This window comes from Talpa occidentalis, unplaced genomic scaffold (assembly GCF_014898055.3).
Source record: "Talpa occidentalis isolate TD23 unplaced genomic scaffold, MPIMG_talOcc4v2.1 talOcc4.14, whole genome shotgun sequence".
In the NCBI taxonomy this organism is placed as follows: Eukaryota; Metazoa; Chordata; class Mammalia; order Eulipotyphla; family Talpidae; genus Talpa; species Talpa occidentalis.
Genome location: NW_023601433.1, coordinates 66,323,767 through 66,343,365, shown reverse-complemented (window position 1 = coordinate 66,343,365; position 19,599 = coordinate 66,323,767). Strand labels below are relative to the sequence as shown.

The window sequence follows — 19,599 nt, the reverse complement described above, 5'->3', positions numbered from 1 at the left end:
CTCTAGAGGAAAAAGAAAGACACATTTTTGTCCTTGACCTGAGAGGTGTGCCATCTCTATGTGCATAGAAAAGGCAAGAAATTCACATATTCTACATGAATTTAGAACAGACAAGTTACTTGTCACATTTGTTGCACTTCACTAAAGTGAAGATGCCACTTGGATAATATTAAAAAGACATGAATTTCTCCAGAGATATTTTTATAGACACAGCTAATGTGAGTCCTCACATGTGCCACCGAGCACCTGCAGTGGTTGGTGCTGTAATCCTTCATTCTACACATTCTTGACCAAATATTGCATTGAAGTATTTGTGGGCTATTTCACCAGGCATTTTCCTTGTGTTACTGGTATATCTAGTTGGGTAGCCAACAGCTGTCTGTTATTCTATGCAACAGTGCTGTCTGAGGAATCTGGTGACTGCCATTCATGGCCTGTACCAGGGCCTGAAAACATGCTTTTCACAGGTTGGCTCAGTTACTCAGAGCAATCTATGCCTTGGCTTCATGAAAGTATTACTGTCTCTTCTCATCCTAACATACTGCTGTAGCCAGTTCTGAAAGCCAGCCAGGTTTTCGCTCCTTATAGTGTATGAGGGGCCCTTTCTCAGATCTTCACTGTGAGAAGACAATATTAGATGCAATTTTATCAGTATTTTTCATCTATGGTATCTGGGGTTTGTGCCAATCTTGGAAAAATGTCCAAATTTCAGGGCCTCTCCTGGTGGCGCAGCAGTTGAGCCCACCAAAAAAAAAAAAAAAAAAAAGTCCAAATTTCAGGATTATAAAATAAGTTTGTCTAATTTCCTTCGAGTGTGTTTTATAGTTTCATTTCATATTTATGATGAAAGTAATCAGGTTCATCTACATAAAATACTTCAAGTCCTATAGAAAATATGAGAAATTAGAATTTATGTAGCATTATACATTAATGAAAGATGTTAAAAAATAATAAATAGTAAAAAAAAATGTTAATCACCTCCATTAAAGTCAGACTCCTATTTAATCTCTACAATAATAAACATAAGAATTTCAGGGTAAATTTTACTTTCAATATAACATTTGGTAAGTTGGAAATAGAGAAATTATAACTTATAAAGACAGCACTGCAAAACAAGCAGCATTTGTTTTTCTTTCATTCTATTTGCCTGGTATTTTAAAATAATTGCCACCATAATGTGATTACAAATTTATCTCAATTATTATTATAAACCTTCTTTCCATGTTATCACATGTTTTTATAACATTAATTTTTAGACTTAGTTGTAAGGCTTATTTTTACAATTTTATAGAAGTTAGGAATACTTAACAATTTCCAAATTATATAATCAGTTTTATTAAACTTCCTCTCACGTAAAAAGAAGCTCAAAAATTTCTCCAAAATAATCTTTAATGATTGGGAGCTGGAAAAGTAAAAAAGTGAGAATGAAAAGACTAAACTGTGATTAGAGAAATTACTGCTTGGTATTAAGTTTGGGAATCAGGTATATTTTAAAGGCATTTTGGAATACATTATTAAGTTACCCAAACAGAATACAATTTGAAATGAAGAGAACCAGGAAAAAAATATTTAGACTTGAGCTCAACGATGAAAACTTCATAAACAATAAAATCCTTTATGGCAAATCCTATGTTTCATAAGCTTTACCTCACTTTAAAAAAATAAGAAGTTTTAATTCTTTATCACATAAGCAATTTTTCCTACAAATCTAGTTGCTTGAAATCCTAATTTTCTACTTTTCCAGAGTAATCTAGAGGTACTGTTGATTTTCCCCTACAAGCCATTAACTTGAAGGATGCTTGTTTTTTAAAGTAACACTGGAAACTGACAATAAACTAATTAAAAGCCTTTTTTTCTATCACCTTTGCCTTGAGCTGAAAACTATCATTTGAACAATAAATCCAGGAGATTAAATGAAAATATCTCAGCAGCCCTCAGGCTAGTCTTTTCAACAAAGTGATCTAAACCTATTGTAACCCCACTAGAATTAGCTATCAAATATTTAAAGCTAACAAATATTTTTAACATCATCTCAACTTCATTGCTATTCTACTTGAAGTACATAATTTTTTTGTTTTCACATTATTTTATCTATAGGTTTTCTGTGATGTATTAAAAAATTGGAAATGATCCTGAAAATAAAAGTTAGCATTGAAGTAACAGGTACACGTAAGAGAAATCTGTTCCCTAATTCAAAGACAAAATATCACACACAAATTTAACTAATGAAATATTCAATTTTATATTTTGGGCTGGTTCTCTCTCTCTCTCTCTTTCTCTCTCATTATTTGGATTAGTATACACTATCAAGTATTATGGCTTCGAGGTGACTAGGGTATCACGACATCTTTCTCTGCTTTTCTTTGCCTTATGTTGGTGAACCATGCTATTAATGACACAAACATCAGAAACCTATAGTAATTTTCTCCTTTTAGTTTTTTTTTAATTAAAGTAAACTTACATTATAATATTATATAACTTTGAGGAATACATCATTAAACATATAGCTGTAATCAAGGAAGATCTGTATATCTGTTCAGACATTTTTCTATGCACTTTGAAGCACATGTTTCCTCTAAAATAGTTCAAAGATAGTTATGTATGTATAAATACAATTGTAAACCTGTATTTTAGAAAGCATAGCTCAAAAAGTAATATTTTCTCTTTGTTGGGGAGAACTAGTAGACTAGGGGGCAGGAAAAGAAGGGATGTTTACATTCTACTTTTGCTGGTTTGATTTTTTTTTAATGAAGTACTTTTTCAGATATTAAAAATATATTAACATTTTATATTTTAGGAGTTACAATGTTGCAAATAAAGTAAATAAAACAGATCTAATAGATAAGCTTCTTGCATTTGTGACAACATGGTTGAAACTGGAGGGAATAATGCCAAGTGAAATCAGATAGAAGGAAAAAGACAAATACCAGATGGTTTCGCTAATATGTGGAATATAAAGTTTCAAAACAAAGGGTCAGATAAAACCGAACCAACAAGACCTAAATTTGACTGTATAACTGATAATTTTGGAAAGGGTAAGGTAGAGCTTAAAGTATAGAGAGGCCCAACTGAATACATGGGGGGCTGTGGGTGCTTCATGGTGAGTATGGTATGGTAACATACATCTCAAGGAATATGATCATATACCCAAGTCATATATAGTGTTGTAAACCAATGTTAGAACAATAAAAAGATTATAAAATAATAAAACAAAATTCTAAACAATTTTCTTCTTAAATCTCCAACTAGAAATTCATGGAGAGAGGAAAGGAGGGTAAATCCTTTATGTCGTCCAAATGAGCATGACCTGTATATCAATGTCCATTTAATTCATGTCATCTTGATCTTGTTCTCACATATACAAATGGATACAATTCAACACACTATTTTAATTATGAATCAGCACCTGTCTACATGCTTAAATTTTCATGCCAGAATTAACTAAATGGTCTCAACTATTTGTCTTTCCAATTATATAAGCAGCACTCCAGCCCCTCCCCCCTACTGCCTCGCATCATAGTTATATGTATCCATGACAGATTTGTGAAAAGAATGTCACAGTGGTGGTCGCAGTGATTGAAAATGCAACCCTTAAACTTAAATCTATTTTTGACCATTTAAAAAATCACCTTAGCAGCAAAATGAAAATTTAAAAAAGTATTAATTTTGAAAGAAAATAAAAGGCACTATGATATGTAAACAATGCACTTAGTGGTGACATTAATGGAAATATTTTTTATGAAATGTACAGAGGTCAGTTTTTTAATGCCTAAAACATTTTTTATTTTAAAGTGTTTTTTAAATAGAAAGATAAATGAATGCTTTCAGTTTCCGCTATCAGTGAACCAGAAAATAAGATGGTATTTCCAATTCATTTTGTGCATTATTTGTATGGATGATTGAGCCTTTGGGAAATTAAAATGTTTAATAAGCAAAGATTCATTTTTGTAGTTTATAAATAAATGACTATTTAGTTTTTAACTAAAAACTTAAGTATATTCCTAACATACATTTGTATAAATATACATATTTATACAAACATGATTCATGGTAAATTTTATCTGTATTTTAAATTATTTTCTGTTTTGAAATGGTTTTAATCCTAGTAATAATACAAGACATTATCTTTAAGTTTTTTTCAGCCTTAAATAAAGTAAGAGAGAAAGATTTTAAGGAGGTCTATGAAATGGAACAGACTGAAGTAAGGATGGAGGAGATTGTGGTTCACAACATTTACTTTAACATTTCACTTCCCTTTTCTCAAATTCAATGTAGAACAAGTTCAAAATGAATTTGTAAACACAAAGAAAATTGGCAGTTAATAGAATATCTCTATTCACTTCAGTTTTGTAGAAACCTAAGTGAACCTATTTAAAAATCCCATTCCTGGATCTATTTGGAAAGATTTAAAATCAGCTTTATTTAACCTGACTTGCAGTTTCTATTTTTCTTCCAAGTCTTTCATCATGAATAAGTTTTTAAAGATTTGTGAGGTGATAAGCTATGTCAAGTAGATCTACCTGCTTATAGCACCTAGTCAATCATAGAGGAGAACCTTCAAAATCTATGGTGCGAAATCCTCTTCTAAGCTATGCTGAGCTTTATTCACTGCATGCTAATGGATTCTTTGGAAACCTCTGCAACCACAGTGATTAAATAAATCCAATGTGTGTTGCACTGGTTTCTTCCCTTCTCTCCTGCATGTATCCTAGTTTAGGCACCATAACCTACACACACGTATTGAAACTTTCTGCTAACTACACTTTGCCTTCACTCCTCACTCTATCCAGTCTTCCACTGCCAGATTATCCTCCACTTAAAGAAGGTTTGCAGGATATCATCCAAATGTGTAATGTCCAAACATTGCCTTTGCCATTTCCCCTTCACTAGACTCTCACTCCAACTCTCCATTCAAGATAAACAGATTCCCTGAGAGCCCTCCAAACCCGCTCCCTGCAGGCACAGCCCTGACACTGAGCTCAGCATGTCTGGAATGTCCTGCCCCTCTCTGCCTCTTTTCAACCTGCCAGCTTGCCTTTTAATATTTCATCTCCATTTAAGACTGTTGTCAGATGTTAGTTGTGTTTTTTTTTTTTTCCTTCTCACAAATCTGTTCTTGACTGGCCCAACAAGAATGGTCTCCTTTCATGCAACTTTCTGTTTCTCCAGCTTTCTGTTCCTTACTGAGGTAAGGATAGGGGAGATTATGGTTCACAACATTTACTATAACATTTCACTTCCCTTTTCTCAAATCCAATGTAGAAACAAGTTCAAACAAGTTCATTCAACCTTCTCTGATGGTTTTGACATCCACCCCCTTTCTTGTTAGAGGGTAAGCATCTGAACAGCAACAATGAATTCTTTTGTACATACAGAGCATACAGTGAAGTAGCATCTAATGCTCCTTTCACATAATAGGACCTTAATCAATGCTGAGAGAATAAATGAACAACTTAAGTGAAAACAAGCTCTTTATTTAGGAGATTCTGGTTTTTACAGGAGATTCTGGTTTTCCATGTTGAAGTGCAGATCAGTGTCTAAAATATTGACTTACATATGTATAAGTGCACATAAATAATGCACATATGTATGTATGTATATGCAAGTTCTATGCTACTACATCTTAAATAGTGGGGGAAAGTTTCTTTACATTTAGTGCTTTCTCCAAGGAAAATTGAGATCCTTGGAGACAATGAAATTTTTCACTAATTTTGAGGATCTTTTCAAAGGAAATTGGTACTTTTAAGAAGTAAAGATGATATGACCATCGGCTTGGGTTTTTTCCTACCAGCTCAACTAAAAAAAAAAAATCTTACTTCATATTGGCCGAATCACTGACATAAGTTTTAGGATAAAACAATTTGAGAAACTGATAATTCAAAGCTATTGATATGTTTACCATTATGTGCACATATTGAACAAATGTGATTAAGGAATAAATTTTTTAAAACTCATCAGAACACTGACAACTTAAATGTCAAAAAATAGGCCTAATGTCCATATTGGAAGATAAACATGTTTGTCCTTAACCATGTTTAAAAACATGAGTGCATGATGCAATTCATGACTTACAGAGGCAATCTTTGAATTTTACCTTTTTTTCTTTTCATTCAGCCCTTCAGCACAGTAATGACTGGCATTATACTAGCACAGAAATACACAACGAGCTCAAAAAAGAACAGTTCCTATGTGAATTTTGCTAATATAGAGTCCTTTTCCTACATAAGTATAAGTTTCCTAAAATCAGCTCTTCTGCTTAGTAGTTTTTTTCTAATAACCTAATTTCTTTTACTTGGTTTGAAGCCACAGAATCACCAAGGAACTAAATATTTCTCACATAAAGTACTTCAATGCTATTCTAACTATATGCACTAACTTCTTCTAACTTTGTATACATTGCCCCCACCCCAACCCCACCCAGCTCTAACTTTGTATACTTTAAGGCACACACAAATATGTCTATACTCATCTTCTTAAAGTTTATTACTTTATTATGGACTAAGGATGCAATTTCACTCTTGAGACATTATATAACATTGTCCAACCTATTTTTCTAAACCTAACATGCTACTTTTTTTTGGTAAAAGTATCCCATTTTCATTCTGACTCAGTGACTATCCCAAAATACTCCACCCATTTTGTCTTCTATATATTTGTTCAAGATATTCCTCCCTATAAGATATTCCTCTACTCTTCTTCCCTATACAACTATAGAAGTTGTGACATTCCTTAAGAAATGTACTAATCAAAATAATTTTTCTCTAAAGTCTTAAAGAAGTCTCACAAATGTTGAGCTTTGTCAATCTGAGAAACCCATACGTCATCATTTTCTAAGGAATTCCCACATTCTGCTTCACCTTGTCTTAGTCTACTAGTCTGTTCATTCCTGTGTATAGGTAGGTTTTTTAAGCATTGCTTAGAGTAGGTGCTCAAGAAAAATTTATTTGCTCATTAATATTTCAGATTATAAATTGTCTTCTAAATCCTGTATATCTTTTTCAAAGTCTTATATTAGAATATGGCAAGAGTGATCAACCTGGGTTTCCATACCATCTGGCAGACCAATAACAAGACCCAGTGAAAGAACTCTACATTGCTTTCAGCATGAGCTCCTCCGATTGCTCTTCTATCCCTTGTGGATTTCTTTTAACTTTACTCTCCCATTTCTACTTTTGTATATCTACTCTTCCATTTTGATGTTTTCCTTTCATTCTTGTACTACTTCTACCCCGTGTAGTAGGCCTACAAGTATTTGTAACATACTGTTTAATCTCTGCTAGTAGTACTCATGGATTAAATATTTCTGCCCTCTGGGATATACTATAAAGAATAATTGTCATTCCAGAATATTACTAGTCTCTAAGTTAACCTCTAAAGTTTGTAGAGAAAAATAAAATTAAATGAATTCAAATTTAATGTTTATTTCTAAAACTCAAATAACTTGTCCATCAACATTAAAGAAAAACAAATAAAGCTAATATGCATTAGATTGTATATGTGTGAGTATATATAGTTTCATAGCTATCAAATATATATATTAAAATAAAATAAGAATACTTCAAAATGTCCGTTTCTTTCTAGTTCTATTCCTAATTAAATCTTATCAAACTCCTTAAGATGAATTAAGACTTAGAAGGAAAGCAGAAGTGAATCAAAACTAAAAATTATTGTAGTGACATTTTTTGCTGAGAAGTTTTTCTAACAGCTATGCTGTCTTAAGTTTTATTTTATACACATAACTTTGACAGAAAACAATGGTTTACCCAATAAATGTCCCTCTTGAAATATAGGAATAAATTAAAAATAACATCTGTAGTGAAACTGTAGATAATTTAGGTTGAATGGGGAGAAAACCACTTACCCCCAGTAGCCACAGTGATTTCACGGAGGAAATGGCCATAAAATGGAAAATCGAAGGACAAATTCACTCTCTGCAAAGAACAACAATCAGAAAAAATAAATCAATAATGTGCATAATAGTAAAAGTAAAATGAAGAGCCTTCCACTTAAAAAAAAATGATGCTTCTCTTTTGTATCACTATTATTAAGTTGACTTTTAAAACCTGAATCTTGGATAATAATAAGAGATATATTTTCCTGGTAATTAAACGTTTGAAGTAAGTGAAAAGATAAAAGTTGGGCTGTTATGGTCTATTGGTTTGTGCTTTATTTACAAAAGGAATCTGGAAGTTTCAACTCTGAATCAAGCTATTTTCTCTATTGTTACCATAGCTGCTTTGTTACCCACTGCAAATCAATTCAGTTACCGTGATGAGCAATTTATTTTAGGGTTGATTTTAGTTGGATTAGTCTTTCCCCCAAGGAGTAGAGCACACTGTCAAGTTTTACTGAGTAACAATAAAAATATATTATTTTACACAATTATATATACAATTGGTCTTTTATATATCCCATAATGAAAAGCAGTTTTATGGAACAAGAGGTAACTAAAGGTGTAGACCTGTTGGTATTTTTATTTTTTTAATGGGATGGGCACTCCAGATTCAGGATACTATGCCTACTTTTACAAACACAACGAAGAAACAATACTGGTTACTGGAGAGATACTTTTGTATAGTTGAAAACTGAAGAAAGTAAATATATTTTGTCTTTTTTGGGGTCTAAAATGGGGCCTGGATTTTTGTTATTTTATATATAACAGAGTGAAAACAAATAATAAAGGAAAACAAAACAAAGAAATGAAAAAATCCTAGACTTTTTGATTGTTTGAAATTATCAATATATGAACTAGGTATATGATTGTTAGTCAAGAAATAAAAACAGGGCCTCCCCTGGTGGTGCAGCGGTTGAGTGCTGGGTTGCGAGGCTGCCCGCGCCAGTTCGATCCCTGGCCACCGGTGAGGATCCCACAAAAACAAAAAAAAAAGAAAGAAAGAAAAACAGGGCCTCCCTGGTGGCATAGGGGTTAAGTCTCAGTGCTATCACTGCCACAGCCTGAGTTCGATTCCCAGCCAGGGAGGTGACCCACATGGCAAAGCAGACCTCTCCTATCTCACCCACTGCTGCCCTCAGCAGTGTAATTTAGTCAATTTGCCTGTCCTGCTCCTCACTCTCTCTCTAGTGCATCCTCTGCCCTCCACAACCCTGTTATTCTATGCAAAAATAAATAAAATTAAATTAAAAAAGGAAAAGGAACTCTGTAAAAAAAGAAAAGAAATAAAAGCAGCAAACTATGATAAACATGATCAACTGAAATAAAAGGTTCCAGAGAGAAATTATCTAGCTTAGAATCCAATAGCACCTGCAAACAAACAGTACAAAGTTATTATGTTGAAAATTCAGCAACTTCTATTTTATATTTCTCCCAATATACAAAATAAAAAAAGAGAAGCATATCTAGACTGAATTTACATCTTTCCAATTTTGCAAATGATTGCTTTTTTATATCCATCAGAGATTTCTAATGACTTATTTGTCATGAAATTAATCATTCAAAATTTACAGTGACTTTCAATTAGGCTTTCTTTCCTTTTTATCAAAAGCTACGTTTTCAGAAAGGGTTTCTCATCATTTTCATTTTGTGCTGACTAATGGGAATAACGAAATTCATTTGCACTGAACCAACTGAAATGAGTGGTTACTAATAGCTCTAAAATAAAAGCTTCGATGACAAAATCATATATCTCAAAGAACATGTCAGAAATAATTTCACAAAGGCACTTGCTGTGGCATATTTTTTTCCACCATTGTAATTAATTCCCATGCTCATGAGCAAATCGGTAAAATTTACCCTTGGCATTCTTTCTTAGAGAATAGGAGTTTGGGTTAAATCTATCTCACTATCTATCCATTAATACCAAGAAAGTACCAGAGGAATATGACCAGAGTTATTTAATCTTAGGCACCACACATATTTAAATATGTTTTGAATTAGATTCAGACACATTAGCATATAAGTTAAAGGTGTTATGAGAAGCAAGTAAGTTCTCAAAGGAAATTTGCTAACATACCATCCTGGAGAAAAAACATCAGTGATTGACGAGTTTACCTCAGTTATCACCATGACCTATGTAACACTGATAGAGAATAGCAATGGTGATTTTAAAAGGTATTATCTTTTCAATAGTGAAATCTATCCATCTCTTTCCAAGCACTGATGACACCCTTCCTCAAGTTAGATCACTATTATCTAAATAAGTTTTACATAAAAAATGTCTCAGCTACAGTTCCCTTAGAATTCATTCACCATACTATCTAGACCATCTTTCTCTCACTTCATGTCAATCAGTTTAGAACCCGCTGTCGCTGGAATAATGCCAAAGTAGTGAAAATGAGTTCTAAGGATGACCACTAACTGGCCCCACCTACTTTTCACTTCATAGTCTGCTCCAGTAGCCAACTAGAACACATTTTACTTCCATGAACCTGACAACTTTTAACCTATTCTGCATGAAGTAGACTTCAATCTTGATTGGCCATAGCTTACATATTCTTTAAGCCTTGGCCATCACTGATATAAGGACTTAGGAATAGACTATTTGTTTGGAAGATGAAGCCAAGAAGTATTTGTAAAGGAAGTAGGAAGAGTGAGACATGAAAAAGAGGAAAACCAGCAACAGGTAGATTATTGTGTGTGTTACACTATAGACAGGTGCCTTTGAAGACACTCAGAAACACAAGTCGCAGAACCCTTCATTGGGGGTCAGACTACTGGGGCTGTGACATTTATCACCTCCTATCCCCTTTTGTTCCTGGGAGAAGTTAGCTCCCCTCCTCCCCCAGATTATCCTTGTTAGTACCTTATTCAGGCAGCAGCAAGAAACAAAGCATTTGAGTTGGGAAATGTAGTATATTAGATACTGCCTCACAAATTTCAGAAGAACTCAGAGCAGAAGGGACCTGTGGCAAAGCATCAACAGAGACAGTTGTCACATCCTCAGAGAGTTCCACTTTGATTTCTAGAGCTCAAGTTACGTCTTCCTACCATATCTCACCCAAAAATTCTCTCTATAATGCACACACAAAACATCTGCATACTGTTCATATTATAACTGCTTCAAAGTGAAGCTAACACAGATCAAGATGGCAAAGAATGGCCCAAGTGGGAATGGGGGATTTTATTTTATTTTTTTATATATATTTTTAAAGATTTATTTATTTATTTATATATACAAGCACTGGGTACAGTCAGAAGCGCGGGAGGGTGAGAGAATTCACCAGAGCCAGAGCGGGGAGCAGAGAAGGCAGAAGGACCGAAGTACACTGCTGAGGGGAGCAGCGGGCGGCAGGAGAGGTCTGTGCACCATGTGGGACCCTCCTCTGGTGGCCGGGGAGCAGCCGGGGATCAAACCGGCGCTGCAGAGGCTGCGGGCAGCTTTGCAACCCAGAGCTCAACTGCTGCGCCACCGAGGAGGCCCATGAATGGAGGATTTTAATCCAACTTTGATTGACAAAAAAAGTAATGCTCTATTAGTGAGATATTAAAAACAAAGTGATAAGAAGACTCATATTTAGAGGTAATTTTATCAAATGATTGCATTTATTTAAATGTGTAGAATAGACAAATTAGTAGTAACTTAAAGTACATTACTGCTGTGCAAGGCTTGTGGAGGAAATAGTGACGAGTCACTGTTGACGAACATGGAGATTTTTTAAGGCAAATATTTGAAAATTACTATCATCTCACCTTGGACACATACACACACACCAAAAACATACTAAAGTATAAACAAAAAAACAATTAAGTACTATAATTTCATTCAGTGCTTTGAAGCCAAATGATTCAATATTGTTACTCCTGGATAGTTGGATCATTTTGTCTCAGCATAGTCAATAAAGCAGGCATTAGAGGGAGATGAAAGAAAGCTTTATTTGTTCATTAATTCATTCATCCAGCCAACTATTATTTATTCACACTCATATATACCAGGTACTAAATCACTGGTAGAGGATAAAACAGTGGACAAGTTCCCCAAATATCCTTCCTCCAAGGAGTTCACAAAGTGATGTGGGAACAACCAAAGTATTAACAATAGGACCTGGAACAGGACCTCTGACCCATGGAACCTGACACTACGACTGACTCTTTAAAGGGAACTACCAAAAGTTAGTGAGATGATATCTGATGGCATGGAAGCAGAACGGTTGGGTCAAAATATATAAAAGTATAATTGGAGGACCTCATGAGTCATGGGACATAAGTCAGGAGTGAGGAAGGGTATCCAGAATAGAGGACAGAATCCCAGGAGGGTGACTGGTGAACCACAGTGCTACCAGCTGAGATGATGACTATAGGAAGAAGAGCTAATATGGTCAGGCGTCAGGAGACTGGCTGTGCTGTACTAAGTTATGCATCCTCCAACTATATAGTAAAAAATAAATAAAAATGACCCCAACGATATATTTCGCAAAGGACTTTCACCAAGAGGAAGACTAACAGAAGCCTGAAGTCATCATAAAAAGGCATTGTATGTGAAAGGAAATATGTTGAATCTGTGGTGTAAGTACTGTACCTTGAACATTATGCTGTCTTGGATATCATCCATTAATATCTTATGTAAAAGGAAAAAGGGTTCAGGAAAATTGTCATGTGAAGACACAATAAATTAATTGAGTTTTAGTAAAATACAAATAAAAATTCAGAAGTGACATTTCAGAGAGTATGAAAGGCACAAGTAAAATCAACTGAATTAATTTACTACTACCTTACTCTGTATAAAACTAATTATTTGGAAGGAGGGGCACAGTAATTTTGAGAGAAGCAAAGGAAATGTCACTTCATATGGGGGAAAATAAATTTATGACTCATTCTTTGAAGCCCTTTGTAAAGGTATATAAAGAGATCCACATGGGCTAATGCAAATTTATGGCAAGTATAGGCATATGTGACCATGACTTTTAAAACCCCATCATGTTTTCCCACAACATGAAATTACTGTTGGGAAGAGACTTTCAGTTTCACTCAGAGTCATACTCCTAAGTTTTCTGAGCATGTCCACCTCTCGTTGTCTCCTTTACATATTTTTCTTAGGCCTATTGCTGTATTTTTTGACTAAATGTTATGATCTCTGCTACTTTTTTTTTTAACTTTTGACATTCTTTTTTTTTTTAAGATTTATTTACTTATACAAGAACCGGGGTACAGGCCAGATGCACGGGAGGGTGAGAGGATTCACCAGAGACAGAGCAGGAGCAGAACAGGAAGACTGCTAAAATACACTGATGAGGAGAACAGCGGGCATGACAGGAGAGGTCTGCAGCACAATATGGGACCCTCCATGGCTGGCTGGGACTGAACCAGCGCTGCAGAGGCTGTGGACAGCTTCACAGCGTGGTGCTCAACCACCTGCACCACCAGGAGAGGCCCTCCGCTACTTTTTAATAAGTCATAAAATTGCCGTTTAACTTGTTTGCCTGTTTCTCAGGGGTATTACAAAGATAAATTAATTACTCAGTGCCTGTAAAAATACAGGTAGAAACCTCTTAAGAGTTAAGAATCTGGGCCTCCCTGGTGGTGCAGTGGTTGAGCGCTGGCTGCGAAGCTGCAAGCAGTCTTTCAGCACAGATTCAATCCCCGGCCACAGGTGAGGGTCCCACATGGCGCGCAGACCTCTCCTGCTGCACCTGCTGCTCCCCTCAGCAGTGTACTTCATCAGTCTGCCTATTGGGCACATTTATAATCTTCAAAGCCATTCTTGAAAATATCATTTATAAAAACTGATTTTTTTTTTGTTTGGAGAAAGCTTATTTATAGTAATAAAATCATACATTTCTTGTTCCTCCAAGTATTTATTTCATCTTTGTAAGGAATAGTGGTGATGAAATTCTGCATCTCTGAGAAGAAAACTACTGATAACTAAATTTTTAATAATTGCTAATGTCATGAGTTCATTATAACAAAGGGCCTAAAAATACAGGATGTAGTCATTTATTCAATAATCAATTAAGGGGTTAACCATTGCTTTCAATGCACATATTTTAACACTCTAGTTTTAATCAGTAAAATAAAATTATGCAAAAGGAGCTTATATTTGTCTCTTAAAAGCGTCATATAAGTGGGTTGTGATTAAGGTAAGATTTGTCTTTTCAAAAACCACCTCAAATAAAACTTGAGTCATACTTATCCAGTTAGTTTATTTATGCCAAGTATAACCTTTATGAGGAATTGCAAAATTTAAGAAAGAAAACAATTTGTATGAATATTTTAGTAATGCTGGTTTTCACCTGAAATACCTGAATAAATAATCTTATTTCCAGTAAGATTTCTATTTTTATTCCAGTAAGATGGCTCCTTTATAAACTAATTGCAATTTCATAACTATAATTATAAATTCATCATAATTTCATAATTTATGATATATTATTCTAAAGGCATATATTATTAACTTTCTGAAAATTGAATAAAATATGCATAAAAATCATTCACTTAGAAATACTTAGTATAATTACATTCTTACTCTTTACTAACCATAATACATACATTTTATCATCTCTGCTCTTTTTTAATGTCTAGAAGGGAAGATTTATTATCTAAGGAAAAAAAGGATGCTGGTGCAGACCCAAGAAGGCAGAAAGAGCTGATGTTATTTCTTTGCGAAGGGAACAGGTTTGTGAAAGGAAACACCTGTATAGTCACAGGAGGGCTGGAGAGCTGCCTATAATCCCTTAATGGGACTACATTGAATATTATTTTTAAATTTTCAATGTTTCCTTTACAGGAATGAAATGATTATATATCATCTGGACCTGTGGGTCTTATTGTTTCAGTTATTATTATTATTATTACTACTATTATCATTGAGGCAACTTTGATTTGCAACACCTTGTATGTTTTATGGGTATAGGCTCAAGCAAATAACACCTTAAACTTTGTAAGCAGCAATATATATTAATATATATAATATATATTAATATAATATATATTCTGTTATATACTGTAATATATCTAGCATCCCATAGTTCATTAAAACTAGTTTCCTAAAAAGTTCATAAAACTTGCTCCTTTTATGATTCATAATAGTTGAAAATTATTTGGTATGCATTGTTTCTAATACCAATGGAGGCAAATTGCTTTTCTAATAGAATCATATCACAATCAGACATTATATTTCTGAGCTGTTTTGATGCCATCACTTTTGCTATACTGAATTAGTCATTACTCTATTTACTAGTATTAGGAAATGAAATTAGCATTTAATATATCAGACTTTATGCTAATAAGTATTTTGCCCTTTTTTAGCAAATATGAATTCTAAAATTAGAATGCAAAATGATGATGAGAAACATGATATTTGCATAATCTGAAAGTATCACAAAAAGTACTTGATAATTACAAAAGAAAAAATAGTAACTTTTCAGTAAAGAAACAAAATCTGGTAGACATCACCTTAAGCAGGAGATCAAAGTTACTATCACCAGTAATGACATCTACTGATATCATATGGCTTCTGACATAATGCACAGTGAAGGACAAATTGCCATTCCTGGGGCCTCCCTGGTGGCACAAGGGGTTAAGCACAGCACTGTGAATCTATTGTAGCCTCTGCAGCACGAGTTCGATTCCTTATCCACATGGTGCAGCAGACCTCTCCTGTCTAGCCCGCTGCTCCCCTCAGCAATGTATTTCAGTCAGTCTGCCTGTTCATTAAGTGATCCTTTCCTTCCTCTCAGCAGGTCTGCAATTAACTGTGTTTTCTACTTGGAACCACTAATATTGTCAGGCTTTCATATTTTTGTTTTTAGTAGATACAGCAACTTTCTTCACCAAGTAATGATGTTGAAACTTAATTCAAAAGCTCCCAGATGCATGAGGTTAAAGTCACAGAAAGAAAAAAAAAATTAAGGAAGGTCCAGAACAGTCTGCTGAATGTCACAGAGATCTACAAGCTCCTGAGTGAGGCCTGATCCATGGTCCCTTCTTACCAGATGATGGACACTGTCTGACCTATTCATTATTGCACACTCAGAATTCATGTTTTATCACTTACCCTCCTTGGATAGATCCGGGGTTCTATTTTCTAAATAAGAACATTTATATTATTTTATGCAATTCCCAGGAGTAATTGCCTTTCATTGGTTTATCTACCTATTTACTTGAGACAAATTTACTTGAGACAAATTTACTTGTAAAAGTGATATAACTGAAAACTAGTATAATGGTATAAATATGAGTATTACACATATATGGATGTAGATATAGGTAGAAAGGTGTAAATTCACAATTTTTCACATTTAGGCAACTATTAAAGAGAGAAAGCTGGACGACAGAGAGGCAGATACATGTAGACAGCAATGTGAACTCCTTTGGAACACCTTATGGTAAGATCCTGTTTCTAGGCCATTGACATGAGTATGTTCCAGAAATAAAATTGCTATAGTGGGCAGGATAATTCATAGCATTTTCACCATGCAGAATTTTTTAAAGGAATTTTAACCAACTCTCATTACCTGTGGGGAGTGGCAGGACATGGGTCATTAATTCAGTAACTGAAAACATAGGAAACCTAATTAAAAGATTGAAATGTTCATGGAAAAGGACTAATCAATTTGCAAATATATGGACAAGCAACTGGCTACTCCTTTTAGAAATAAAGTCCATCAATTGAATTGATTTTCTTAGTTAGAAATTCTAACTTCTTCAGCACATTTTTCATAACAGAACTGTGAACTTAATTAACCCTGCATATTGAATGACACTCAGCTTGCGACTACTCATAAATTAGAAAATGAAATGTAAACGTTTTGCAGTTACCTGATGCTTGTTCATATGAACTTGAGATTGAACGACCTTCTCCCCTAATCTTTTGACCTCTCACATTGTGTGGTTCCCAGCAAACACTCGATTTACCTATACTTGCCTATACTTGCACATCCTGAGAATTACTGAAACTAGTTATGTGAGTATTTACCAGTCAGGCAGAGTGCACAGCACCAAGCTACTCAAGGACACAGAGAAAGTATCACAGGATTTTTTAAAGAAGTCCTTGGAGGGAGGGGTTAAGAGTCAGCAGAAGTCACTTCTGGATTTTTCACTTTTATTTTTTTTTAAGATTTATTTATTTATGCATACAAGAGCTGGGGTATAGGCCAGAGGTGCGGGGGGTGGTGAGAGAATTCACCAGAGACCAAGCACAGGGAACAGAACAGGCAGAGTGACTGAAATACACTGCTTAGGGGAGCAGCGGGCGAGACAGGAGAGGTCTGCTGCACCATGTGGGTTGTTCCCTGGCTGGCCGGGGATTGAACTCATGCTGCAGAGGCTGCGGACAGCTACATAGGCTGTGTCTTAACCCCTTGTGCCACCAGGGAGGCCTGGATTTTTCACTTTTCTATAGAAGCAGGACATGGATTCCAGCAGGTTCTCATGCTAAGATGTGCACAGGCATCACTTAGGGTTCCTATTGAAACACAGGATCTGGAAGCGAAGGGGGCTGCAATTCTGAGTTTCTAAGATCCAGGTTCTGTTGATTCTGCCCTGGAGGCCCCTCTTTGAGTAACCAGCTTTTCTGTCACATAAATTGTCTTTGAAACTCTAAAACCACTGCCTTAAGGAAACGTTGGCAAGCCTGAAATGGGATGAAGGATATACAGACTTGATTCTGGATGTCATCATTTCACTTTGCCCGGTTGCACTTACATGGCCTGAAATCCCCCATTTAAGGAATTGAAGCATGGAGGTACCTGCTAGCCAAACAGTTTAAAGAAATAATTTGCAAGATCTCTTTGCAGGCCCAGTACACTTGCAGGTTGACACTCTTGTTTCTTCCTTGATCAGTGATCCGATCCTCAAAAGGGAGAGAGCAGGAAAAAGATTCCTAGGCTTATCCTTTGTGGTTTGGGAACACCTTCCCTTCTTTCAGTTGATTACAGTCTGACCTCCCTACTTATCCATCAGTGAAAAGGACTATTTCAGAGTTAACTGTTCGCAAGGTGACTAATATTATTTACCAGTTTTTAAACTATTGAATCTTATGAGAACCTTATCAAGTAGGCACTGTTATCACTTCTGTTTTAGATGTAAGGAAAGTGATTGGTAGCAAATAGCATGCTTCAACTTATCCAGCTATCAGTTGGCAAAATGAGGTCTCAAATCCAACAATCTGTTTCTAAATCCATATGTTTAACCTCTGTCAAGCTGCCCCTCAATTGAAGTGTTAAGATTTGAAATCCAGTGTGAAGGATATCAGAAGAGTAACCAAATAATTCAAAGCTTGATAACAGTTGTAAGCCAAGTTTCAATTTTAATTCTAGATCTTCTTCTGTTAACTTTTTTCTTTCCTTGACTTTATTTAGAAATAATTTCAAACTAAAGTTGCAAAAAATAAATAAATAAATAAAAAAGAGCTCCCTACATTATTTATGCAGATTCACCAAAATTTAACATTTTGCCACATTTGCCAACTTTCAGTTATTTATTTATTTATTTATTTATTTTTAAATAGAGGCATGTTTTATTTATTTATTTATTTGTTTGTTTGTTTTGTTTATACATGCACTGGGTAAAGTCAGAAACACGGGAGGGTGAGAGAATTCACCAGAGCCAGAGCGGGGAGCAGAGCAGGCAGAAGGACCGAAGTACACTGCTGAGGGGAGCAGCGGGCGGCAGGAGAGGTCTGCGCGCCATGTGGGACCCTCCTCGGGTGGCCGGGGAGCAGCCGGGGATCGAACGGCACTGCAGAGGCCGCAGGCAGCTTCGCAACCCAGCGCTCAACCGCTGCGCCACCAGGGAGGCCCCAACTTTCAGTTTTTTAAAACATTAAGTAAGTGAATATTTCTCAACATAGCTTCCAAGAGTTTCTCCCTATGACACCTCATCTATGTCTCCAGTTAGCATGCAGGAGATCCATTCTCAGGTAACTAACTTTGGCCTATTTATTTGGAGTGAACAGTATTTGGCATTTATCCTCAGCTAGTTGCTACACAAGGAATTCCTTGCAGTCTATCACAAATTAAGAGTATCTCAAGGCCTTTCATTTCTAGTCCCATTGGCATTTTAACACAACACCTTCAGTAAAGAAAGAAAGAGACACCCTGATTTCTGAATTCTGGGGTGGAATTCCATGCACAGTAGACTTTCTGATGGAAAGCCAGTTAATATATAAATCATGTAAGAACCTATTTTTTTGCAGGGTAATCATCCACCACCTATGTGTGAGGCTATAATTTGATAAGAAGTAATAGGCAAAAATAAAGATAGTAGAAACTGGTATGAAAATATTTTTCAACGATACTAAAATACTAATGTGTTAGGAAATCTCAATCCTGAAATGTCTTTTAGTCTTTTATCTTTAGATTTTTCACAAGACTAAACCAGCTTGCTTATATTTCTATTCACTCTTAAAGCAACCTTCCATTCCATATATATTTTGCTAATTTTGCTGTGTTACAAAACATTTTCTTTGTGAAAAGTATCATATGAAAGTCTTATTTAATATCTTCAGGATGAGAGTATATTTTGCACTCATGTTTTCCTAAATTAACCAAGGTTAGGATTTATTGGGCTCCTGGAAATATCTCAGAAAAGATGACCAAAAAAAAGTCAGAGAACAAAAATCTAAGGTGAAGGACTACAATAAATAGGTTTATTCCACCCAAGACATGACTGTGGGGTCTCTTTGTTTTATATTTATCCACCACTGC

General features: G+C 35.1%; 1 protein-coding gene across 2 annotated transcripts in view; it reads right to left on the bottom strand.

Annotated features, from left to right (window-relative positions):
* Positions 1-19,599, bottom strand: part of PLXDC2 (plexin domain containing 2) — a 397,075-nt gene that overhangs the window by 147,785 nt on the left and 229,691 nt on the right. For both annotated transcript variants that reach the window (XM_054695116.1, XM_054695115.1), the window contains one exon: positions 7,862-7,931. In XM_054695116.1, the coding sequence (XP_054551091.1) occupies positions 7,862-7,931 (70 nt within the window). The remainder of the gene's footprint in view (positions 1-7,861; positions 7,932-19,599) is intronic.